At 38.5% G+C, this 27,932-nt stretch overlaps 1 protein-coding gene and 1 long non-coding RNA gene across 2 annotated transcripts in view; both read left to right on the top strand.

Moving 5' to 3' along the window:
- LOC144589399 (uncharacterized) overlaps window positions 1-27,932 on the top strand; it is a 1,017,889-nt gene that overhangs the window by 853,442 nt on the left and 136,515 nt on the right. The gene's annotated exons all lie outside the window — the stretch shown is intronic.
- Window positions 1-27,932, top strand: part of VEGFC (vascular endothelial growth factor C) — a 73,862-nt gene that overhangs the window by 41,623 nt on the left and 4,307 nt on the right. Inside the window, exons 2-6 of the mRNA XM_020803176.3 lie at window positions 1,741-1,960; window positions 5,547-5,737; window positions 12,216-12,367; window positions 14,591-14,700; window positions 14,946-15,279. Coding sequence (XP_020658835.2) covers window positions 1,741-1,960; window positions 5,547-5,737; window positions 12,216-12,367; window positions 14,591-14,700; window positions 14,946-15,279 — 1,007 coding nt within the window. The remainder of the gene's footprint in view (window positions 1-1,740; window positions 1,961-5,546; window positions 5,738-12,215; window positions 12,368-14,590; window positions 14,701-14,945; window positions 15,280-27,932) is intronic.

Raw genomic sequence — 27,932 nt, 5'->3', positions numbered from 1 at the left:
AGATTTAAAAAAAAAGACTAGGTGTAATGTCTGACTTCATATTTTACAGAACACATAGCAAGAGCTTTAGGGAGTCCAAAGTAGAAATCTCCAACTGTCAGTAACTCAGAACATACTATAAAGCTAAAAAAAATCTCTTTATTAGATAAAGTGAGGGTCAGTTTGTTCATTCTGTAAAATCAGATGCCGCATTCAATGGGAATCTGTTTGATCAGACAGTCTTTCTCAACCCAACCTACCTCACCGATGCATTTTGAACACTGGAAAAATACTTCTTGGAGGAAATAGAATCTGTTTTTGTACTATTTAACCATGAAGAATCTGGTAGTCAGAAGGAAAAAATAAATCAGCATACCAGATAAATCAAAGAAAGCTAGGACTGGACTGTCACTATGCTAAGACCATCACTACAGGCATAGAGTACTGTGGGTAGCAAATGTGTGTCTCCCTCTTTCCATCATTCATCGCCCTGCTTGATCTCCCAGGAGGAAGGCATCCAGTCACTCTTCAACATAAGTAGAGCTGCCACAATATGCTTTGCCAAACAGCCAGAGAGGGAAGAGGCAGATGGTGGCCCTTGTTAGAATTTGCTATCCCCCTTCCCCACTTTTCCTTTTTTTGGCCCAGCTCTTGAGAGGCCTCTTACAGTCAAGGCACATGGAGGAATGTCCAGAAAAATCATGTGTGCTGCAGTGTTGGGCAGTTTCTCTGGAGTTCCCCAGCCCACCCTGGGTGTGCTGCAAGACAGTCGAGCAAAAGTCAGTTCTAACAAAGAGCCTCTTGCCATGCTGCCCCCTATCCCTTCCATAGAAGGAAGTGTTTAGAGATGCTGCTGCCTGCCACAGAAGTGCTTTTCTTCCCTGGGCCAAGCAGAATTGGCAGCAGCACATAGTTTCCCACCTGAAGTGGTGAGAAAATTGGGGTCATCCCTTGAGGAGATATTCCTTTTCTGGCAAGAGTATATAGTTCTAGCTATCTCCCAGAGACAAAATGATGCATTCTTGTCTATTCTGCTGTCTATGCTATGTTGCACTGTTTATCAGAATTATTAATTGTAGTAGACAGAATTATTGAGTGAGAGATATTAAAACCTACCAAGTGGGTTTAACTTTGGGTTATCTTAAAAAATTGTTGAATAAGTTCTGTTTATTCACTATTTTACATTCTAATCTACCTCAAAAGGTTGTTGTGAGGAACATTGGATGAAACACTGAAGCTAACTTTCTTGGTTCTGTTTTCTTGTTTTACATGAACAGTAATCTCATATCCCCATAAATAGCACAAGGAAGATTTAAATGTAATTTAAATCCTAAATTCTAACTTTGTTCTGTTCATTAGAAAGTGAATCTCACTGAGTTTATTAGAATTTAATTTCTAACTGAACAATCATAAAATTGCAGCCTTTGAAGCATGGAATAAAATGTTATAGTTTACTGATGTTTGCACAAAGCTAGTTTTGTGGTACTGTTTCTATGCTCACAGCCCAGTTGGCAGTTTGTTTGGATGAGTCACATGTTTTCTTTCTTGAATATTTATTTCGAGATAATGCTAAAGACACACATACAAAAAAATAAAAATAGAGATCACTCAGCCAGAAGACTTATTCTGTAATGCAGTTGCCGTATATTAAAAAATATCAGATTTAAATGTAGATCAGCATTCTGATATGCAGCAATTATTTTATTGTGCAAAATTATTTTATTGTGTAAAATAATTGTTTTAATATTTTTTAAAAAACAGACATATGCAAGTAAAGAGTTGGAAGAGCAGTTGCGGTCTGTATCCAGTGTGGATGAACTCATGACAGTACTTTATCCAGAATACTGGAAAATGTTCAAATGTCAGTTGAGGAGAGGGAGCTGGCAACACAGTAGGGAACGGCCCAGCTTCGATGCAAGATCAGAGGATTCAAATCCAATAAAATTTGCTGCCGCACATTACAGTGCAGAGATTTTGAAAAGTAAGTATTGGAAATTAAATTTGTACCACATACCATAAATCAAAATGCAAGAATGTCAATTTTTTTGTACATGTGGTAAAAGTATAAGCACTGGGGGGAGAAATACTGAGATGCATGATTTATTACACTCAGAATTTTAGACCTCCCTAATAACAAGAGATTTATAGTTTATAGTTTCTGAGCTATATGTAAAACTTACCAGGACAAATCAAGGTGTATTGATGCAGCATATCTGTATGCCTGGTTGTTCAGGTCAAGCATAATCTTCTGCAAGATCAAGATGAATAAAACTAGGCAGCAGCCAGTGGGGCAGGGAGGTTCTGAGTTAAGAAGAATCACATGGAATCTAAAGAAAGGATAGGTTAATTTCTGGTGGAAGCTGTGCCAGTTCCTCTCTCAAGCTGCTTAGAACAAAGAGCTAGGGATGGGTAGGTGCTAATATCAAATAAACCAGTCATCATCCTTGATATGTGGGAGGCATTTCATTAATGTGATTTCATCCAGGTCCAGAGTGGAACAAATTGGTTGTGGGTCCCCCAGTGAGTGCAGGAGAAGGATATAGTATCTCTGTTCACTTGGTTGTGGGCTTAGACTTGTGGAAAGTAACAGACAAGAAATGTTTGACCAGAAATAGGTCAGAATCTAAATCACTTTTAGTTACAAGCACATATGGACTCTGCAGTTCAGCAGAGCACCATCTGGAAAAAATCCACAATTCAAGCCCAAGAGATGCTATACAGTGCCCACCCGCAACCTCTAGTCAAGGGGGTGGGGAGAACAGAGACATAATATATGCTTTCCTATTTAGTTCTCTTTTGACCATGATATAGTCAATAGACTGGAAAATGTTCTCTAGGGAAATTTTTCTTCAGTGAATTTAGTCTTGGCTTTAGTGAAGATGCATTTTTCCTTTTGCTTTTATTAGATCATAATTATTTTTGCATTTTTGTTTGAAGGAATTGCCCTTGTATTTCCTAAGGCTGCTGGTCTCTCACAAAAAGTACTGAGACTGTGGGAGTAGATTGCTGCCTCTGACATCAGTGACCTAATGTATATCTATCTACTGTGTTTGGGAGACTGCAATTATTGCAGTCTAATCAGTTTCCGTAGCAGCACTAAATTAATTTATTTTAACTTCATTTTCAATATTTTAGTAAGGAGGCTCATAAGAATCATTCTTCTCATTTCCTGCAGAAATTAATAGCCATCACGATTTCCTTCATAAAGCCAACTGCCTTCTTCTTGGTTTCAACACATCCATTAGCCATACTAACACTCTTTCACCCAAGTGCTACAAACTTTTCCCAGGACTTGTAAGTTAAACAGGCCCTGTCTTCCAGAAACCTTCAGGACCAAGACTGAAAAAGAAAAAGGATTAAGACCTGAGAAACGATTGCTTGTTTTCAACCAGAAAAACAGTGTCTGATCCATGACCCAATGAGGAAAAAAAATAATGTTGATGCTGTCACATAGGTCTCAGCAGCTTGTCTCAACATGAGCAAGAATTGCATCATTTCCAAGTTTGGCGGTGCTGAAATCCATATAACCATGCCAATCGCTGTATTAAGATTAGCATATATTGGGCCTGTCTCTAAACTTTCCAAATACTGCTTCAGTATTGTTTACAACCCTTTGAGCAGTTTTACACCTGCATGGATCTGAAGTGGGGAACATCAGAGCACAAAGTGTGTTGGCGTGTCATTTCTTTTCTCTTTCTGCCACACATTTTCTGCTTTTCCTGACATTCCTTTTTCTCTCGCCCCTTTTCCACCCAGAGCTCTTGCTGGAGTTTTTTCTGGCATTGATATTGCTGCTTAGGAACTCCTTTTATACATCTTTTTTGTTGCCCATCATTCCAAAGAAGATATGCAACGTATCACTTTACAAGACAAATCTCTATTGTACTTTGATAGCACAGGACAGTTTCATCAAGACAGATGGCATCCCCTATTGCACTTCAGTTATTAAGACAACATGTGTTGCACCTGAATTTTCTGCATGTGCGAACATGGCATTTTGACACAAATTCTCCCCCACACCATACTGGTGATGAGGCCAAAGGATCTAGTTTATTTGTGTTTTAGGAACTTCTGCAGGGCTTCAAGTGACCTGCCCCTATGTGAATCTTATAAAATCAAGAACGTAGCACTTATATTCCTCAGTAGCTTCTGTGACTTGCATTTTGATCCTCATTCAACTTGTGTGAAGTTCCTTGAAGCTCCTATAAAATCAGTAAGCTTCTATAAAATCAAGCATTTGCCATTTATATCCCTCAGTAGCTTCTGTGGGTTGCTTTTGGTACTAATTTGATTTGTGTGAAGTTCCTTGAACTTGCGGCTGCTTGTGATCTCTCACTCTTCTGTTCCTCAACACAACATTTTAGTGTTCATTATATTGGCAAGGAGACCCAATGAATTGTATGCTCTTTGTTCTGATCTACTTTGTTTTTCTGTTGACAGACAAGATGTTGCTATGTTCTTGCATGTCAATCTAAGGTTGCTTTAGATTTTTATTTCAACAAGGAATTGATGTCATGGAAAGCCCAAAAGCAATGCTTAGCCTTGGCGGGGAAGGTACTGTGGTTTTCTGTCTGAACAGAACAGCTGTCTTCATAATTATTTCCTTTGCTATAGGGATTTGAAAAGTAGCTTAAAGTGTTTTCTCCCAAAAGCAAAGCAAAAAGCAAAGTTCTTTGCTTATATACCTCTCCCCATAGTGCTCAAAGCTCTCTCTGGGGTGTTTACAATTTAATTATGCAGGCTATTCATCCCCCCCCCCAAAAAAAAAAAACCAATTTTGGAAGGATGGAAGGTTGAGTCAGCCTTAAGCTGGCTATCTGAGCTGAGGATTCAACTCAGGCCATGAACAGAATCTTTACTGCAGTGCTGCAGTTTTACCACTGCACCAAAGGCACTCATATTGAATTATTTCCATTATTACACTGTTTCAACACAATCACTCCTGTGTGTTTTGACATGACAGTAAGGTCTGATGGCTTTTAGGACAATGCTGCTCAACAGATTTTTTTCATATTAACATAAGCAATCAACTCCAAGTGTGCTAGCTCTCAGACTTGCATATATGATTGCACAAAAACTATGAAGAACAGCTTGCTTGCTTTTCTTTTGATGGGACATTCTCACAACAGTCATGAAAGAACTGAATAGGAGCTACCTCTTAAGTATTATTTCTGCATCCTACCTCTTCAGGATTATGTAAATCTTCCTTTTGAGGGCAGGGGCATGAACATCAGCTCTCAGGATTGAGACCTAGAAATATCCAGGATGGTGCTTTGCACAAGCACAGACCTCATTTTTGTAGTTGCACATCTCAAGAATATCTGTAAAAGGTTAAGCAGTATGTTTTCTGTGAAGCTGTGACTCTTGTCAGGTAAACTATCTCCGTAGCTGTTGGACAGTCTTGTAAAGGATCAGATCAATAATCACTTCTGGGTGCTAAAGGAAAGCAATATTTGGCTAGTTTTTTAAAATATATATATATATGTTTTATGTATAGTAGGGTCTTGGTTTTGAGCTATTTTAAAAAACTACTTTATAACCTACGAGCTTTCCCTGTAACTTGGCAGGTATTGATAATGAGTGGCGAAAAACTCAATGCATGCCACGTGAAGTATGTGTAGATGTGGGGAAAGAATCTGGAGCAACAACAAACACCTTCTTTAAACCTCCATGTGTGTCCATCTACAGATGTGGAGGTTGCTGCAATAGTGAAGGGCTGCAGTGTATGAATATCAGCACAAACTACATCAGCAAAACGGTAGGTTTGGCTTTTATTTTTAGGTGTGTGCATAGCCCTATTCAGAAAGGTTTAATTTGAAAGCATGGACTTTTAGCCCAATCACCTGTCTGTTGCTGCTGCCACCTGAAAGAGGATATTATGAAGAGGAAACTGTGTGTTACACGTGAAGAGGAAAGTTTCTGCTGTATCTGAAGCTTATGTATGCAATAGGGGAATCTTTTTAAAAATCAGAGTTATTGATAGCATGGAGAGGCTACGCATACAGCAGACTGTCTCCTTTCCAGAGTGCCCTTCTACATATGAATATGGTGACAAGTAGTGAATGGGGGCTACAGCTTTCTCTTTGCTCTCATTTTGAAATTAACCCCTTTTGCACTCCTGTATAGGGCTACAGTACCACTCGTATTTTGCTATCATCAGACCTCACTTGGACTATTGCATTCATTTATGGGCGTTGCAGTTTAAGAAGTATATAGGAAAAAAAACCTGGAATATGTCCAGATGTGAGTGACAAAGATGGTAAAAGGCCCTCTAAGGAGTGGCTGAAAGAACTGGCATGGGTAGCATGGAAAAGGAAAGATGAAGAGATGATATGATAGCGATTTCAGATATTTGATGGTCTGTTGCATGGGAGAAGGAGCTGGCTGGATACCTCAATGAATTAGGTATCTGGCTGTGGAGCCAGAGGTTAGTCCAGTTCCTCACTGCACACCCCAGAAGAGCCAGCCTATGTGGCCTTGGGCAAGCTGTACAGTCCCAGGATGCCCCCAAAAGAACGGAATGGTAAATCACTTTTGAGTACTCTTTGCCTAGAAACCCCTGAGAAAGGTTGGCCAAAAATTAGATTTGACTTGATGGCACACAATCACATGGGAGACAGAGCAACCTGGTTTTCTGTGGTTTCAAAGGGTAGGATGAGCTAATAGATTAAAATTACGAAAAAGGAGATTTTGACTAAGCATTAAGAAGAATTTCCTGTCAACAAGACTGTTAGACTGTGGGAGCAACTTGCACAGAACATGTTGGATGATCCCTCTTGGGAGATTTTAAAACAAAGTTTAAATGGCCATCTATCAGGGTACTGAAGCTGTGTATTTTCTGTCTTGGCAGGGGGTTGAATGCAGTGACCCCTGGTGTTCCTTCTAATCCTTCAATACTATGGCCACACAGAATCTGGAGTGACAGTGCAGTCCTGTGGTTAGAGACCTACAGAGTTGCGAGAATTTTAAAAAAAATGTATGACGCTCAAGCAAGGATTAAGAATCTGCTTGGTGTGTTTATCGAAAGTGGTAGAAACATTAGGCCTAGTTCTAGTTTTTGGTTTGACCTGCACATCCAAAAGGTGAATTCTTAACTTGAAACTTGTTTACCATGAATATCTGTGGTTTGGTTTTTTACAGCATTTACAAAACAGTAAAATGTATACTGTATATAATCTCACACATATCTCCTAGATATAAATACAGAAAAAACATAGCTAGAGTACAACTAATCTGTGTTCTCACATAAGTAGTCTCACTTAAGAATGTAAGAGTGAGTTTGTTATCTAACACAACTTTGGAATAGTCAAGCTTGCCTAATATTGTGTTGGTGTCCATTCATTGTTGCTACCAAATGTTATGAAAGTTGTTTAGAAATGGAGAATTTTCCTTGGACGAATTATGCAGTCTGGAAACTTTTCCACTTCATAGCTGTGGGTTTATTCAACCTTGAAACTGGTTATTAATATACAACCTGTACCATCTTTAAGCAAGGGATGGTAAACCTGTGTACCGTAGGGTCACATCAGTGGTTTATGAAGAGGCAAGGAATCACAGCTATTTTAGCTATATTTAATTACTTACACATATACTTGTTTTGAATTTTCCATAAACATAGAGGATGCCAGAATGTGGATAGGGATCATCTTTCTACACTGGCTGTTAGGATTCTTCATTAGACTTTGTCAGTGAGTACTTTGCTAACAAGAAGTATGTGCTATTTATCTGAACATGTTGAACATTCATAAGAATGATACGACTAGGCCAACCAACAAAGTGACAATAGTTTAAACCCCCCAAGTGTTGTCACATTGACTGAATAGTTCAGTGAGTAAGGTATCTTGGCTATGGAGCCATAGGTTGAGAGTTCAGTTCTCCACCTCTGCATCCAGAAGAGCCAGTTTATATTGCCTGGAGCAAACTGCACAGTCCCAGAATGCTCCTAGAATAAGGGAATGGCATCCTATAAAACCTGAAAAATGGTGGCCATAAGTCAGAATTGACTTGTCCACAGACAATTATTATTAAATATTATCACAGATTGTCCTTTTAAAATAGTGTATTGTATGGTTTAGTGAATAAGAAATTTCAAGCACTCTGAGTATTTCTTTGCTGATCTCTAGTTTTATTAAATGTTACTTATGCAACTGTTATTACTATGGAAGTTCATAGATGATGCAGAAGTGTATTGGGAACCAATAACCCTTAAAACCACCCTGCAGCAGTATGCCTACAGAGATTTTTATGTTCTTTTATCGTTCAGATCACCATAAAGAAAAAATTATTTTACTCCGTAGCCTCTATAAAGAAGTCTGTAGGGAAAACATCTCAGAATAGTCTGTGAGTTATTTTCTCACAGAAGCAAGCAGACAGATTTAAGTGGCTTGTAGAATCTGACTTACACATTATGTTCACATACACCATTTGGAGATATATGCATTACTGGAATGCTTGAGTCATTTGTAAAATATGGAATTATTTTTTCCCATGCATTTTTATCATATAGTGCAGTAACAGATTATTTAGTAAGTATTATTGCAGTTGACATGTACATTAAATACAGTCCCTAATTCTGCTTTACAACATTTTGATCCCCCCCCTTATGTTTTGCACTGCATCTTGGTTTCTTCAGCAGAGTACACATAATATGCTAGCACACTTTTAACAGAATCTGTCATTAGTATTTTCATTTTAGGATTGGTTGTCAGCTCATAAATTAGAGAAGGGAACAATCCAGCTTTTAAAGTCAGTTTAGAGTAAGATCATACAAAACAGAAATGCAAAATGGAAGTAGCACTACCAAAAGATGAAGAAACCACATAAGGAAAACTATATATTGAAAAATTATATTTTGAACTAAATATTTTTAATATATAGGCAAGGACACCAAATTTGAACATTATTGCAGCAAGTAATTTTATGCAGCTGTTATCTCACACAGGAAAAAAAAAAGCTCAGTGGCACCAATTAATTTACATAAATGTGCATTATCATTTCCATCAAAAAGTTTGAATAGTGTTAGAGATGCTGAGGATTGTGTGGTATTGGTTGGTGTCATATGCCAGTGATCATTTAGAGCACCAACCTCCTACACACTTGATTGTAATGCATTCACTGGCATTCCAGATCAACATATTTTCATAGAAAAGAAGTGTTAGGAAGTGTCGTTTTTGCCACATGCAGAAGCATTGTGTAATTAATACATAGAACTTGCTCTACAAGTAACCCAAATAAGATTTGAACAAAAATGTGCATCATTAAATAAACAACATTTCATTGCTTGATTGTTGGGTTTGGTTCCTCTTTGAAAGAAATCACTCCTGGAAATAGTTTAGTATAGTACAGTAATGAGAAATGCATTACAAATTCCACTGATCGAAGGCAACTTCTAAGCTTGAATAATTATTAGATAATTTTAAAGCGAATATGGAAGGGTAGCAGTAGTTAAGCTAATTACTGTAATTACTTGGTTACAGTTAGATGCAAGGAAGTTATAAGCAGTATGAATCTGCATGGCAAGTTGAATTGGAGGAAACAATAGTTGTGACTAAATTGGCGCTTTGATTTCTACTAGACTTAGTCAAAACCAACATCAGTTAAATCTGGGGCATTTGCCAGTGTATTTTGATTAATCTGTTTTCAAATATAATAGGACTAAACTCCTACACACACATAACTAGGAGTAGTCCCACTAAACTCAGGCTGATTTCTAAATAGACATGAATGGAATTAAAGTAGAATTGATTAAAATCATGACTTAATTCACTGCTTAGAAACAAGCAGGTTAATTGTGAGATTCCCTCTCTCCCACTCACAAAAAGTTGCACTCTTGCTTGTTATAATACCTTAATACAATAATTCTGCATTCATTGACACTTTCAGTGTCTGAAAGTACCATTTTAGAGAAACAGGTAAAGTCCTGACTTCACTGACATAAAGCCGCAGAGGGACAGGAGCTAGGATTCCCCCGTAAAGGAATTAGGAAAGATATTATGAAAGGAAGGTTTTAATATGATGTCCAAGAACTTCCAATAGTAGACTGAGAGAGAAAATGGGGCTAGGGATAATTTCAGTCAGAGCTGGAAAATGGGACTGATCAAGCAGTCTGTTAAGTCTTGCTTCCATACATTGATGTTAACAATTATGAATTTCTACAGACACAAACGCAGTCTGAGAATGACAAGGTTTTCTAATAGCATAATCTAAACTGAGCATTAGGCAAGTACCAGGTTTCCCCGAAAAATAAGACCTAACCTGAAAATAAGCCCTAGTAGGATTTTTCAGGATTTTTCGTGATATAAGCCCTACCCCCAAAATAAGCCCCAGTTAAGTGAAATCCTGCTCTCCACCATTGTGCAGCAACCAGAAGAAGATGACATGACTGTATTTGAATAAATGTAGATTGTTGTACATGAAAAAAATAAAACATCCCCTGAAAATAAGCGCTAGTGCGTTTTTTGGAGCAAAAATTAATATAAGACCCTGTCTTATTTTTTTGGGAAACATGGTACTTTGGGAAAAGAAATAATCGATACTAAATTTTTCGGAGTTGCTGAAAGTTATATCCATTGGAAATGTTGAGCAGAAAGTGGCTTCAGCCTCCTCTTCTTTCAGCAACCCTGAAACAGCCTCTTTCCCCACATACTGATTTTGAACAGGATTGCTAGGGTGGAAGTCAGGTTCAGTTGTCCCCGCAGTGTGTATACAAACACATCTGGAGACACAAAGTCTCCAGCCTTTCCACTTACACCAGATATGGCCTTTGAGACTGAAGAATTGTGAACCTCTGGATTTAGAGTAATGGTTCCCAACTTTGGGTAACCCAGGTGCTCTTGGACTGCAGCTCCCCAAAGCTTTTACCCCTATCTGTGCTGGCCAGGGTTTCTGGGAGTTGCAGTCCAAGAACACGTGGGTCACCCAAGGTTGGGAACCACTGCTCTAGATGTAACAAATTATGTAGAGATACATGGATGTGTGAACTAACCCTAAGTAATCCAACTTCAAATTGAATTAAGATTTTGAGACATATACAAAGTCAAATAGCCATCAATATAAATACAGTACAAGCCAATTTTCCTGTTGTAGGGCAAACATACAGAAATCAGAGAATGAACATGCTGAGGAAGAATGGGGTCATGTAAAGAGGGTCTGGCTTTTTTTGTGTTTTCCAGTGGACTTGCAGGACAGAGTAAATTGCCTTAAATATGAGACACAGTTGAGAGAGGGAGAGAGCAAGTACCTCCTCCAGCGCTATTATGAAGGACTGCAAACAACTCTGGCATATGCACAAATCTGTCCCTTTTACTGTCACCCTTATAAATGAATATCAGTCGTAGCTGATGTTGAATATGGAGTAAAAGTGTCCGCTGTCCACAGGACTATCCTATAGAAGGCCTTGAAAATCCAGTGACTTCACATTGGAGATCAGTCACAGTAGCTTTGCACATCTTTCCCCATTATGTAACTAGAAGTATCCAATGCCTGAGCACAGACTCCATAGCAATTAAACAGGCGGAATTCCAGTACAAAACTCTGGAGTGAAACTTATTTTTCTTCCGTATAGGTACTGTACATGATTCCCACTGAATCCTGTTAGATGAAGCAAAATTCACTGAATCCATGTATTAACCTTTCAGAAAAGGATTCGTCTGAAAGCATGGATGGGAAAGAAGAATGCTAACCTTATCCCCACCCACCCCTTGCTGTCCCAACGTGGCAGCTGACAGTCCAAAGAGGAGAGATACACACAGAACCTCCATGATGTTAGAGAAGAACTCTTATTTTCCATTGTCCTCAATTCTACAGCCGGCCTCCTTGCATAGCTATAGACCATTGTAACCTCCATAACAATGGAGAGTGTAGAGCCAGCTGGCTCACACCTCACACACTGCCTTTTCTGAATGCCTGAATAAGACTGTTGTGAAACATAGTCAGTCATACCATGTTAGTGTATTCTTGCTAATTTTTACAACACCATCTGCAAAGTACTTTTACCTTGACTAAGAAACTTATCCTTCTCATCTCCATCCCAGCAACCTTCTTTAGTAGCTTGTAGTGAGGAGGTAACACACTTCTAGAATCCTACTCATTAAAAAATCAATCTGGGTAAAAAATTTAGTTTGTCAGAAATTTCTGTGAAGAATTATTTGTATGCTAAAGGTTTATTCTAGATTTTTGTACATTCTTAATTATAAGGGGTTATTTTCTTCTTCCTGGTGATTTTCATTTCTTTGCAGTTATTCGAAATAACTGTGCCATTGTCTCATGGTCCCAAACCTGTAACAATCAGTTTTGCGAACCATACATCCTGCCGCTGCATGTCCAAACTGGATGTATACAGACAAGTCCATTCAATCATTAGACGCTCTTTGCCAGTGACGCAATCACAGTGAGTATTAGACCTAAACTTTTTTTATGTTAGAGGAAATTCCTTAAATTCAGTTTAAATTTATTGTGTGTAGTTTGAAAAGAATGCCACATTGTTTACTAGAGTATGATATCATAACTTCATAATATACCTAAGTATATTATGAAGCTGGGCCAAACTAGGAAAAATTAGTATGTTTTTTTGTCATGTTTATTGTGTGATTTATGCTTGGCAAAAATGATGCAAAACGTTATCCTAAAAATATTGGTAAAATTAATGCAAATGTCTTCTGCTTTAATAGCTTGTTTTTGTGGGGAAATCATGTAGCAAAATTAGTTTTGAAATTATATACATTTGTTTGGTTGTTCTGAAGAATATATGACTCTATCCCAGTCCTAATTATGAAGTCTTCAGTTCAACTGCCATTTACCAAAATACTGAAAACTAAAATAAGGGATCTTAGAATTTAGTATCTCTAAATTGAAAGAGTTAAACTTTGGACAACTGTCAGTATTTTGACCTGCAACAACAAGACTAGTGTAAAAATCTCACTCATGCAGGTGTGCTGAATTACACTTTGTAAGTGTATGCAGTGGTGCCTCGCTAGACAGTTACCCCGCATGACAGTTTTTTCGCTAGACATTGACTTTTCGCAATCAATATAGCGATTCACAAAACAGTGATTCCTATTGGGGAATTTTGCTGGACAATGTTTGGTCCCTGCTTCGCAAACCAATTTTCGCTAGACAACGATTTTGACAGCTCCCTCCACACTCGCAAAACGGGTGTTTTCGAGATCTAAGCTTCACAAGACAGCTATTTAAACAGCTGATCAGCGGTTCGCAAAGTGGCTTTCATATGGCCGATCTTTGCTAGACAATGGCGATTCTTCCCCATTGGAATGCATTAAACAGGTTTCAATGCATTACAATGGGGAAATGCTTTTCGCTAGACAATGATTTTGCTAAATAGCGATTTCAGTGGAACGGATTATCATCGTTTAGCGAGGCACCACTGTATAGGATTGCAGCTTTATTGTTTTTAATCTCACTTGTTTTTAATACATCAAATTTACTGTAGATACACACTATGAAGAATAGCACATACCTCATGATCTTTTAAGCATTTGGTTCTTAATAAGTTCTTCTGTCCTGATCAGGCCTAATTCTACTGACTGTAGGAATTACTTTTTTGTTTCACGTGTCATTGCAACACAAGTCAAATATCTCTTTTCAGATTGTTTGGCATCCTCATCCACACTTAAAGAAACAAAACATTAAATACTTTACATATTGGACTCAGCTCAACAATCTTTCTTTCTGTTAGTATCAGAGCATTGCATGATTTAAAATTATGGCCATATGTGTAGTATTGGTAAAATTTAAAACAAATTAAGTTGTTAAGATAATTAAATTGTTTTAACCAGAACTGGGCTACTTCAATAGCGCTATCTTGGCCATTTGCTAGATCTTCCTTTGTACATGTGGTGGGGCATAAATTGCATGCATATAAATGTAACAATGTGCTGCTGTGAATGTTTTCTTGTACTGAAAGTAATCCATTCAGGAGAACTATTCACTCATACTGACAGTGTGTTCAAGGGAAGGATATGTAACAGGTTGATGAAGCTGGCCTTCTTTGCTCCTTCAGGACAGATCAGTGCTGTTCCTGATAATCTAGGGCTCTGTGAAAACAGTCCCAGTGATCATATGAAGATTTTGTACACAGCAATAAAAGCATGTAGCCTCCAAAGTTTCTTCTTTTCCATGCAATTAAAAATAGGCAACATGAAAGCCTGCTTTGTTACCTCATTGCCATTGCTAAGACAGATGTATTAAGCACCCTGAAATAGCCCATTTCCATATGGAAACAGTTTTAGCAAGTCAACATTGGCATTATTCATTAATCTGGCTTTTTTCTGGGTTCTTCAGTTCTTTACTGAGCAGCTATCTGAACTGATCTATTTTCCTACTGTAAGTTTCCTTTAGTTAGGAAAAGCATGGCCTGTTCGTTATGTCCTGTGCTAGATCACCACCTGCATAATGTTATGTATTTTGGCTTAGATTAAATTGGATTTCATAATCTGGTAGGCTTTGCAGCAGCTTTGTCCAGCACTGATTGCAATATATAAAATGTGACTAAAACCAAAGCTTTGTAAGGTCTGTCTGCTGAAATATATGTGATCTACGTACAGAAGCTCTTGCTTTGCAGTTTTGTTGTAATAAATAAATATTTTGTCCCTAGGTGTCATGTGGCAAACAAAACATGTCCACAAAATTACATTTGGAATAATCACATCTGCAGATGTCTGGCACAGCGTGATTTCAGTTTCTCTTCCTACCTTGGGGATACTGGTAAGCAAATAAGCAGAAAGTAAATCTGTATAAACTATAAACTTTCCAAGTTGTTAAATTCCTTATAACTATTTATTTACAGAATATGGCACAATTTAGCTATGTTTGTCTACCCTTCATTGTAGGATTATTTAGAGACATGGGTTGGATGTAATTCACTAACTGAAAACTAAAATTAGCAGACACACTTTTCTGCAATGCCTGGAGCAGAATTTATTTTTTCTCGAACCTTGTTCTTCTCACAGATACTGCCGAAGGATTCCATGATATTTGTGGACCTAATAAAGAGCTTGATGAAGAAACCTGTCAGTGTCTTTGCAAAGGGGGAGTGAGACCTTCCACCTGTGGACCTCATAAAGAATTAGACAGAACATCATGCCAGTGTACATGTAAAAATAAACTGCTGCCAAGTTCATGTGGACCAAACAAGGAGTTTGATGAAGAAAAATGCCAGTGTGTGTGTAAAAGAACATGTCCTAAACATCAGCCATTAAATCCTGCAAAATGTATCTGTGAATGTGCAGAATCACCAAATAAATGTTTCTTGAAAGGAAAAAGATTTCATCACCAAACATGCAGGTAAGTGTATGGGTATAATATATTGTGTAACCATGACAAATTGCTACTAATCAATAAGGTGCTGATCACATTACTAGCATGCTTCTGTAGCACAGTTACATGCATACATTGTAATGTGACTAGAACCTTGTTAATTAGCAGTAATTCACCATAGTGAGTTACGCAATTCAGCTTCCACACATGTAAATTACTAACAGGATTCTGGCCACTATTTTTGTAGCATTTTTGTAACAGTTTTTTCTATTTCTTCAGCTTGCTGATCACCCAATATGTGCTTAATCTCTGATAAGACTGATACTTATCAAGATGGAACAACATACACAACTTTTACCAGCCCAAAGTTAAAACACATCAATTGTCATATATAACAGCCTCAACAAAAATACTGTTTAGTATGTGCTTAGAGTGCCTGAATAATATGTATGTGGGAATATTACAGCAGTTTTTCAAGAACAGTGGCTGGAACTATACTTTACCAAAAGCTTATAGTTAGGTTTTCCAGAAGTATTGCTTTTTGCAACCTAGTATCTTATCATAATGTCCTGATCTTTCTTGATCTCTTCTAGGTTCCAAATTAGATATTTTGTTTCAGAGTTATACACTGAATTAGTTTGCATTCTGGTTGCTCAGACAAAATGATAGGTGAGGACTATACAGTTGAAGCAGGAACATGTACCTTTCTTCTAATGCCATCCTAGCTATAATGTCTAATTTGGCACACGGACCTAAGCCAAAGCAGATTGTTCAGAAAATTTGTTCCATTGTCTGCTACATCATCTCATTTCTCATGCTTATATATAAGACAGGATTTGTTTGAGATTTTGTTCCTAAAGATGTAATAACTGTCAAGAAACCATACTTACATTTGTAATATATTTCATATGCTTCAGTTAATCTGTTAACCAAACAGCCCAGGAATCAGTGGGATGGTGATTGTGATGTGAATAGCAGAAGGCCTTTCTTTGTATTATGATTTGTTTTCTTTATGAACCTCCTTTTTGTTGTATATGAAGCTAGTGAAACTATCTTGCTCTGCATTTGTTAGAATAGCACTGGTCATGTGAAATACTAAAATGTTTAAGCAATGTTATAGAGCTTATAAAGAAGAAATATTGTCTTTATCTAGTCTGAATGAGCCACAAACAATGAGGCCCTTAGACATAATTTGTGTCTTGTGAGGTATTTTCCATGGAAAATGTAGACATTGATTTCAAACAGCTGAATCTTGACACCACTGCAAAAGTATCCTTAGAGGTTCTTCTTCTGTCTTATTGGATGTCTGTGGGTGCAAGAAGGTAACATAAATCCAGCTATATTTAATAGAGCAAAAACATTATTCAAGGTGGGATGGTATAATGCTGTATTTTTCCCTTCCAAGATGTCTACTGCTTCTATTTGATTTGCTTTATGTTTTTACAGATTTGGGAAGTTGCCTTTCTAGACTTCAGCTCTCGGAACCCCCCAGCCATTATGCCAGTCCTAACCCTAATACTGTGTATGAACCAATAGTCAAGTTGGCTGGCAGCTTTTTCTAAGCTTTAATTTTCTTCACTTTGGTATCTCAGGTGCTGTGGATTCAACCTTTCCTGTTTCGCTTCCTTCCTGATTTTCTGGTTAGTCTTCTAGAGAAGTGATTTCCAACCTTGGTTTCCCAGATGTTCTTGGACTAAAACTCCCAGAAGTTTTAGTTCAAGACTACTAGCTGTGCTGGATGGGATTTCTGGGAGTTTTAGTCGAAGAACATATAGGGACCAGGATTGGAAACCACTGTTGTAGAGACTCACCTGATGTGGATGCAGTCACTACTTGCTTTCTGTCTTGCCAAGTTTCCTGCTTTGAACTCTCAGGTGCTTTGGATGCAGCATTTCCCATTGTGCCTACTTGTCCGTAAACTCAATTACTTTTTTCCAAAAGTATTGCTTTTTGCAACCTAGCATCTTATAAATTCTCTTCTTTTAATAGGACTCAGTGTTGAATAATAATTATGTCAAGCTTAAGGAAGTCTTTTATGATTATACATAACACAATAATCCAGCTTCATAAGAGAGAGGAACTCCTTAGTGTATTCGCAGAGGCTTTCACAGCCGGGATCTAATGGTTGTTGTGGGTTTTTCGGGCTCTTTGGCCATGTTCTGAAGGTTGTTCTTCCTAACGTTTCACCAGTCTCTATGGCCGGCATCTTCAGAGGACAGCACTGGCAAAACGTTAGGAAGAACAACCTTCAGAATACGGCCAAAGAGCCCGAAAAACCCACAACAACCACATGAACTCCTTAGTCTCCATTCCCAACCCAGTGCTATTTTGCTTTTCAATTACTTCTTTTTCACTAGAATTTCTCTCAGTTCATCCCAATGTTTATATACCTTTTTGCTTTGCTGGATTTTTCCCTACATTCAAAACCTGTAACTAAGTTCTCAGGATTCAAACAAAGCTCAGCCATTTAGATATCTGTGAAGATTCTCAGTCATCCAGGTGTGGTTATCTGGAAGTTGAGTCATGGCAACTGAACTTCTTGTTAGGTTGAAACGTTTTGCTACTCATCCAAGTAGCTTCTTCAGTCTGAGGAGAGTTGGTAGGAGATCCCTGATATATACTCCACATTGGTTTCACTCCCCCCCCCATCTGAATAGGCTCCTTAGAAGGACAAAAGACTCAGGGTGAGGGATAATCCTACTTTTGCAATCCTCCACCCATTGTCATGGGTCATTAATGGTCATTAACATGGTCTTTTGGGTGTGTGTGGTCCTAATCTTTCTGGGGACAGATGAAAAGGCAGCATGATAAATAGGAGACAGATTGGTTGTTGTGGGTTTTTCAGGCTTCTTGGCCGTGTTCTGAAAGTGGTTCTTCCTAACGTTTCGCCAGTCTCTGTGGCCGGCATCTTCAGAGGACAGCAAACTGTGCTCAGATTGTATCTAAGGCCTCCACCCCTACTGAGCAAGGAATTTTCTATATACATATGTGTGGCCTCCCTGACCCCTCTCTCAAACCACCTGTCTTCTTGGTCCAAAATAACTGTGCATTTCAAACCCACAAACACACTAAAGCAGACTGATTCACCCAAAATACATACCAAAACAAAACAGGAGCAATCTAGTATATGCGGCCCAATGCAAAGAGGAGTGTTCAGAGTTCTGCATTGGATAAACCAAACAGTCACTAAACAGAAGAAGGGCCAAGCACAAGGTGGGCAATGGCTCAGGACCACAATCAGCAGTATTCCTTCATTTGAAGGACAAAGGACACTCATTTGATGACCAAGATGTACTCATTTTGGACTGAGAAGGTAGAAAGTTCAAGAGAGGGGACAGAGAGGCCATAGATACAATCTGTCCCCTATTTATCATGCTGCTCTTTCATCTGTCTCCAGAAGGATTAGGGACATGCACGCAAAGGATCACTGTTAACAACACCATCAACAACCCATAACAATGGGTGGAGAATGACTGCAGAAGTAGGATTATCCCTCACCCCGAGTCCTTTGTCCTTCTAAAGAGCCTATTCAGACCAGTGGAAGTGAAAGCAATGTAGAGGATATATCAGGGATCTCCTACCAGCTGTCCTCAAACTGAAGAAGCTACTTGGATGAGTAGCAAAACATTTCAACCTAACAAGAAAGAAGTCCAGTTGTCATGACTCAACTTCCAGCAGCCATTTAGGAACTCCAAAAACAGGGTTGAAAGGAATATAAGTTCAAACCAGCATATTTCTACTAGAAGAGTCAGGTGAGTCAGATGTGCATGTTCAAAAGCTGGGTCAAAAGCAGTCCAGGGTCAAAACAGTAGAGCCCAACCTGAGCAAATCAGATGGGACAATACAAAGGCAGCGGCAGCACTTGTCCAGATTTAGGCAAAAGGGCAATCTGTCAGAACAGAAATATCAGAGGCCACAAAACGTCTAGCAGGGATTAGAGTTGACAGCTGAAAATTCTTCTAGAAACCTTCTTGCTTACAACTTCTCTTGTGGACACCTTTACTCTTGACAAGCTCACTTTTGAGGAGTATGATTTGTTTATTCCGGTAACTGAAGTGGTGCAACAATAGACTGAAAATTTCTCTAAAATTATTACGAGGAATAATGGGGTTATATTACAAGTCATCAAGTCACATCCGACTGGTTGAGTGTCGCTTCTTTGCAACTGTGAGTAAACTAGATTAACCTGGCTGTTAGCAATAAGTAGCTAAACTAGTTTGGCTAAGTAATAGAGATGGGGTATTCATATAAGAATACGAATATCCCCCCCACAGGTGCAGATAACAAGGGCCCAGCCCCCTGGGGCCAGACCGACCACTCAAGATTCTGCCACTGACAACGGCTCTGCAGAGACCTCCTATCTCTCAGTTGTTTGCAGTGGATTAGCCACTCTGCAACCTGGCAAAATGGCTCGTAATCCCTCCTTCTGCCAGGACTGGCTAATCTGTCGCGAGCAATGGAGAGATAGGAAGGCTCCACAGAACCAGTGGCAGTGGCGGAATCATAAATAGTCGGTCTGGCCCCAGGGGGCGGGACCCTCGTTATGTGCACATGTATACGAATACAAATAACCCCATCTCTAATAAGTAATAACTAGCTTATCCAAAGTCTAGAAATAAGAGATGCCTGATGGTTATAAAAAGGATATGGGTATGGTACCAGTCCCAACTCTACATGCTTCCTGTAAAGATCCGTGGCTTAACACACAGTCGTGGCTTAGTTTTCTTCTTAAACTAGGTTTTAATATGTACAGCAGGATTATGTCTGTATCAGCTAACTTTGTTTTAAATTTTGAATAGGCACAATATAACTTGATGTTCAAAACTGTCTGTATTACACACATGAGTCAAGCCATTGTGACAGGTTATACAGAAAATGTTGCACAAGATGTGGCAGGCCAGCTCCTGGGTGTTATAATTCCTTTGTCTTCCACATTCTTTCCTCATTACTGTATTAATTTGTTGAAAGAATTGGCTGTAGTGTATATCCATGTTACGAACATGGAATGCAATTTCAGTTATGAATAGCATACTCTTCAGCATCAAGCCTCTTTTGTTGGTCATATCAAGCCTGTATTTGCCATCATTGGCTGCCCTTTAAAAGGCCAGTAAATATACTAATAAATTTGCATAGTGGTATATTTCAAATTCTTCAGTGATTTGTCCTGCTTTATTTCCTACTTCCACCTTCCAGTCACCTAATGTGTAGTAACTACATGGGTTAATGATCTCCCAAATGTCCTGTCATTAACAGCTCTGCTCAGATCTTACAAACCAACAGCATCTCGTATTACGTTGGTTTCTTATCGTATTGGGGGGCCCCTAGCAACATGGTCTTTTCCAGAAAGTTCTCTTCAGGTCTTGCGAACTAATAACTGTAGATCCTTTTGTTGAGTCAACCCATCTCATGTTAGGTCTTTGTCTTTTCCTACTGTAGCCGTAGCTACCATTGGCAAACAGGGTGATTTGGCTTTGCTGCAGCTTGACTCTCAGCATATTTAACACTTCTGTTTAGACTAGGTGATCACACAGAGACCACAGATTGTTTTGGTGCCACTGTCCACACTAGACCCTCAATCTGATATGGTTCAATCTGCACCATAGCCCACAGTCCCCTTTTCTTGAGCTTGCCCTTTGCTAATCCAAGTTCTCTTTTTATGGTTCATTGTTAAGCTGATGAGCTGTTTAAAGTGTTGCACAGCATTAGGGAAAAGGGACCATTTTCCAAAGTTCTCCATAACATACAGATGCATATGCATGTACTGTAGAAACATAACTGTCTGTTGTAGTTCATTAAGTTGTTTCTATTTCATATTGATTTTTCCCTTGTCCCTGCAGAGGTGATCTGGCACTAAATTAATGTATCAGTGCAGTGATAAAATGATCTAGTGCTAAACTTGGTAGTTCAAATTTAAGGAAAAAATACTTTTGAGGTTACTAGAGAAAAAGATCACAGAATTGTGTATTCTCACTGTCCAGAACATCACACCCAGCTTAGTACAACATCAGAACACCACAACAGGCACACCCTTATCTTTTTGGAAAATGAAATAACTGATCACATAGGGAAAACACTGTTCAGATCACTCAGACTTTGCAAAAGTAAGAGCCCCCAGCAGAAAGGAAAGACTGCACATCTGAAGCAAAAACAGCCAGGCTGATTCGCATCGGCTTTGGTATGTGATCGATTTTTAAAAGTTTGAATTCATCCATTTTACTTCCGCAGCAAATCCCATACTATTTGCTGCCCTCGATGAGGGCAACCTTCTGGCTTCACATGGACATTGTTGTGGGACCTTCTGTATCGCCTGTCACAGGTGCCCATTACTACTGTGGTATCCTTGAATCTGCCACCAGCACAGTTTTGCTGAAGATATGGGCACATGGGAATGACTTTCCTCATGTGAACCCTCTTCACTAATATAAGTGTGTTGATTACATCCTATGCAAATACAGTGCTGCCTCACTAGATGATGATAATCTGTTCCACTGAAATCGCTGTTTAGCAAAATCATTGTCTAGCGAAAAGCATTTCCCCATTGGAATGCACTGAAACCTGTTTAATGCGTTCCAATGGGGAAGAATCATCATTGTCTAGCGAAGATCGGCCATAGGAAAGCCACTTTGCGAACCGCCAATCAGCTGTTTAAATATATTCACGAAGGCTTTTACGACCGGGATCTAATGGTTGTTGTGTTTTTTTCGGGCTCTTTGGCCGCGTTCTGAAGGTTATTCTTCCTAATGTTTCGCCAGTCTCTGTGGCCGGCATCTTCAGAGGACAGCACTCTGTGCTCTGAGTGCTGTCCTCTGAAGATGCCGACCACAGAGACTGGCGAAACGTTAGGAAGAACAACCTTCAGAACACGGCCAAAGAGCCTGAAAAAACCACAACACCCATCAGCTGTTTAAATAGCTGTCTTGCGAAGCTTAGGTCCCGAAAACACCCGTTTTGTGACTGCAGAGGGAGCTGTCAAAATCGTTGTCTAGCCAAAATCAGTTTGTGAAGCAGGGACCAAACATTGTCCAGAGAAATTCCCCCATAGGAATCACTGTTTTGTGAATCGCTATAGCGATCACAAAAAGTCAATGTCTAGCAAAAAAACTGTCATGCAGGGTAACTGTCTAGCGAGGCACCACTGTAGCCTTAAATGCATCATTTGGCTGTCAGGAGTTCATTTTAGAACAACAACATAGCACAGTATATATAACTTATTTAGTTTGCCCCTCCTGATCTCTGTATGTTAAGATGTGGTAGGAAGTACTGTATATGTGTTATGTATGAACACATTTTAGTATGTGTGATGCAGCCTTGCTTCACTCTCCTAGCAGAAATAGATGAAAAGGTTGTCCAGTCTTTATACAGACTACAGCTATTTGTGCTGTAGAAGAAAACAGTCAAGAACAAGTGTGAAATATGCTATATATTTCCTGTGTGCAGAGCACATCCTCCTGAATATCCCACAAAAAGCAATTAGTGCTGTTTATGTTAAATGGGGAAAGCTTTTGTCTGATACTCCTGACGAATTGTAGGGTTTGTTTGTTTTTTAATTATATTGGAGCAGTACATTGGTTTTTAAACATGTAAACTGGTTAATCAGTTCTTCCCGGTATCTTTCTAGGAGGGATTCATTCAAAAATGATGTGCCTTAAATCTTTTGTTAATCATCCTTTTGTAGATATTGGAACCAAATATCTTTATTCAGATGAGAGCTAATAGTATTGCTTTTACTCTAGCTTTGGCCAGGAGGCTATAAGCAAAGAGCCCAAGTCCTGTCAGTATAAAGCTATAATTTATTATTATAAGCAGAAAGAAAGAAAGAAAGAAAGAAAGAAAGAAAGAAAGAAAGAAAGAAAGAAAGAAAGAAAGAAAGAAAGAAAGAAAGAAAGAAAGAAAGAAAGAAAGAAGTTTTAGTTCATGATTATGTCTTTGCAATCTTATCTCATTAATGCCTTTTGTTTTGATTAGTGATTTACCTGTGTGTGTGAATTCAGCATTATGGAATTGTGGAGTTAAATGCAGTTATAAATAATACACAGAAATACTTTAATAACATAACTGTTACTGACTAGTTGTTGTTGTTTAGTCGTTAAGTCATGTCCGACTTTTCGTGACCCCCTGGACCAAAGCACGCCAGGCCCTCCTGTCTTCCACTGCCTCCCAGAGTTTGGACAAATTCATGTTGGTAGCTTCGGTGACACTGTCCAACCATCTCGTCCTCTGACCTTCCCTTCTCCTCTTGCCTTCACACTTTCTTTACTGACTAGTACAGAGTCACAAAGAATATTAGGCTAATAGCCACTTTACAGGCTACAACATTCTTATGCTAAGAGTTCTTTAAAGTGTCAGTTAAGGATTAGCCTATCTAATGATTTTTATGTTTTACAAAGCACATATAATTTGCTGCATGAAGTGCCATTTTTGAGGGGGTTTCAGAGGTTGGGGGTTTGATTCCCCATTGTGCCTCCTTGACAGGGGCAGGACTTGATGATCCTTCCAGTTCTGAAGTTCTAAGGTTAAGGTTATGTAAAGTAGCCAGAAAGTGTATTTGAATCTCCAGCCTAAACTATGTCTATATTTCACATCATGACTTCTGAACTTGCTTCCCAACTGCACTTTACCAGCATTTCTTAAACTGGTAGCACAAAAACACAGTGGCACCTTAAAAACTGTTTTATTTGTAAGTGAGCTTTTGTGAACAAAAATTTATTTATTTATTTATTTATTTATTTATTTATTTATTTATTTTGTTTTTACCTTTAATCCTTAATTAGTCTAACAGGGCTATTTTTTCTATAACTACAGCTATAGTCAGAAAGAATCTGAAATGCTCTCTTTGCCATCTTTGACTCTTTCCCTCCACAGGTTTTTTTTTTTGTACATCCACACTTTCAATATTGTATTTGTAAACCAAAAGACGTAAGCCATTAATCAGGAAGAATTCCTTATTATACTCTCTCTTACAAAAACAGAGGAATGTTTAAAAAACAATTTTTAAAATGTATCTATGTTGAAACTTGAAACATATACTTCTTGCTTCTGATTCATTGCCAGTGTTTGAAAAAGACAGAGACTAGCACTTTGTCTCCATTATATACCAGAGGCTATTTGGCATTGTTAGGATGAGGTTATTTTAGGTCAACTGGTGTGTTTTTTTTAACCAACAAACTTAAGAAATTATCATGTTATGACATACTTGTTTATAGCTTTTGTGCTGCAGTTCTTGTGGAAACAAATTATCCAGTCATGAAAAATATTTAGCTTATAAAGCATGAAGTGTGGGCTAGTCAAGGATTTAATTACTTTCCTGACTGAAGTGCTATAAATTACTCCACTCTTTCCATCCCATCATCTTTTCAAATTCTCATAAAGTCTGAACCTATGCATATCTCACATTGATATAAAAGGATCTCTGAATGAGCCCAGGTGTTGCTCTTAGTGTAGATTCAGGGATACTTTCTTAAATTAGATTATTTTGAAGAGAAATAATCAACAGACTTTTCTTTAAATATAGATCCAAACCCTAGCACAGCTGATTGACTAGTATCCTATTGCTTACATATAAGCGTAAATCACAGTGAATCATTGCTAGTTAAGGATTCACTGCTTGTATTCATTCTGGCACCATAAGTCATAAAGCTGGCGTACAACAAGGAATACAAGCCATGGCTCCCTTAAGTTTGCTGCTATGATTTATGCTATTGCACTTATCCCAGTGTATGTAAGCAAAAAGTTTCTTGGCATTATTTAGATTAGCAGATATTGCAAAACAATCTTTTTATACCATAAAAATATAACATTGGTGTAGATAACCATGTAAGTTGTTATTTGAAAAGTTCATGTCAAGTGCTATGTAATTTTTTTGTACAAATGATTTCAAGTGTCTTGTGCTATATGATATCTACCTGATAACCATTCTATCCAGCCAACAGATAGTTAACTTTATAATCAGAATATAATGAGGCAGTTTGTCAAAGTCTTTGCTGAAGTAAAGATATATTATGTCTACAACATTCCCACTATCTACCAAGGAGCTTACCTGATTAAAAAAAATGAGATAAGATTAGTCTGGCAGGCTTTGTTCTTGACAAATCTGTGTTGGCTGTAGTTATCAATGCATTATTATTGTTGTTGTTGTTGATGATGATGATGTTGTTCTATTATTTTGTATTTTCTATTTTTTTATTTTATAATGATAAGAAAAGAAAATTACAAATAACAGAAATAAGAGTAAAATACAAACTCAGTAATGACTAAACACAATACACATTTCCCACCCATGCCACCTTCACCCTTGGGACTTTCTGTTGTTGTTTAGTCATTAAGTCGCGTCCAACTCTTTGTGACCCCATGGACCAGAGCACGCCAGGCCCTCCTGTCTTCCACTGCCTCCCGGAGTTTGGTCAGATTCATCTTGGTAGCTTTGATGACTCTTTCCAACCATCTCGTCCTCTGACGTCCCCTTCTCCTCTTGCCTTCACACTTTCCCTACATCAGGGTCTTTTCCAGGGAGTCTTCTACCCTTGGGACTATGTAACAATATCAGTTTGTACCACTTTTCACTCCTTTCCTCTCTAAAAAAACATTGATTCTTCTGCTGGCATATAGCCTTTCCCCTTCAAAAAACATATTCCAAATATAAATTCCATACATCTTTGAACCATACATCATTAGACTTTACCATTCCTCTTATTTTCATTTCACATGTTATCATTAATTGCTAAACTCCACATTTCTTTATCTTCAAGATTGATATTAATCTTGCTACTATAACCATTATATGGGGTATTGACAAGTATTGAGCCTTACCCAGAAAAAATTGACTTAGGAAGCTATAAATTGCAGGGTGTATTGGCCAATTTGTCTTTATTCAATGGTGCAAAAAATCAACTATCCTATGATTTTAACTTTGCATGTTCAGGTCCAAAGTGAACATGGCAGCACCTCCAGAAAAGTTCAGTGTGGAAGAGCATTGGACCATAATCAAGTTCCTGTTTCTCCAAGGGAAAGGTGCAAAGCAGATCTATGATGAAATGTCACAAACTATGGGTGACAGTGGCCCTCCATATGCAACAGTTAAACGTTGGGTTGTCAATTTTAAAACTGGCCATTTCGGTGTTGAAAATGAGAAACCCAGTGGAAGGCCTGTTTCTGTCTCTGTGCTGCAAATATGAAAGCCATTCATGACATGATCCATGGAGGACCACCGAATATCAGCCAAACGTATTGCTACATATCTGAGAATATCATGTGAGAGAGTTGGTGCCATTATCCACAATGACTTGGAAATGAGAAAGCTGGCAGCAAAGTGGATCCCCAAACTTTTGACAACTGAAGAAAAGAGGAAACGTGTGGAGTCATTGGTGGCTGTTTTGGAACATTTTGTAAGAAATGAGTCAGATTTCCTGGGAAAACTGGTAACTGGTGATGAGACATGGATCTACTGTTATGATCCTGAGACAAAGGAACAGTCTAAGGAATGGAGGCACAGTGGTTCTCCCAGGCCAAAGAAGTTCCGAGTGCAAAGGTTGGTGCAGAAGCAAATGGCAATAGTTTTTGGGGATAAGAAGGGAGTTCTGCTGGTGGACTACCTCCAACAGGGTTCAACCATCAATGCAGAATATTACTGTGCTTTATTGATGAAGTTGGGGCAAAACATCAAGGAAAAACATCGAGGAAAGCTCTCCAAAGGTGTCATCCTGTTGCATTACAACACCTTGTCACGCACTGCAGGTGAAACAATGACAGAACTGACATCCTTAGGCTTTCAAGTGATGCCCCATCCACCCTATTCTCCTGACTTGGCTCCTTTTGACTATTATCTGTTCCCCAAACTCAAAAAACAGCTAAAGGGACAACAATTTGGGAGTGTTCTGGAGGTAACTAATGCTTCAAATCAGTGGTTACACCAGCAGTTGGAAGAATTTTATTTGCAGGGACGTAAGAAGCTGCAGGACAGATGTCGCAAGTGCATTGACTTCCTGGGGGAATGTGTAGAATAGTGTGGCAGTTACAGCTTCGTAGCTCAATTTTTTCTGGGAAAGGCTCAATACTTGTCAGCACCCCCTTTCTGATATTTTTTCAAACGATTGTTCTTAGTTATGTTCAAGAGGGCAATGATTGGCAATATCTGAATATCACATCCAATAATTTTTCTAATTTCCTTAAAAATCAGTGCCCATTCTTTCTTATTTCAGATGTCCACCACATATGTATATAGGTTCCTTTTTCTTTTTCTTTTTACATCTTCAGCATTGAGATGGTATATTTTTATTGATTATATTCACTTATTACTGCATTGTTTTCAAGGTGCTTTCAGAGCTTTATAATATGCTCCAGAATTCTGTCTGGGATTGATGCCATGTTGATTGGTCTGTAGTTCCCACGTTCTTCCTTTTTGCCCTTTTTGAAGACAGGGACTGTGTTAGCCCTCCTCTAGTCATATGGCACTTCACTCATCCTCCATAATTTCAAGAAAATAATAAGTAATGGTTCTGAGAGCTCCCCAGCCAGTTCCTTCAATGGATGCAGTTCTTCTGGACCTGGGGATATGAACTCATTAACAGTAATAAGTTTTTCCTTGACTATTTGTTTATCAATCTCAAGCCCCAATCCTGTTCCCTCTATCTTTTGGGGAAACACTGAACTGAAGTAAGAATTTTTCTTTTTCTTTGACATCTGTT

This window comes from Pogona vitticeps, chromosome 5 (genome assembly GCF_051106095.1).
Source record: "Pogona vitticeps strain Pit_001003342236 chromosome 5, PviZW2.1, whole genome shotgun sequence".
Lineage (NCBI taxonomy): Eukaryota > Metazoa > Chordata > Lepidosauria > Squamata > Agamidae > Pogona > Pogona vitticeps.
Note: the sequence above shows the minus strand (reverse complement) of the source record. Positions and strands in the feature narration are given on the sequence as shown.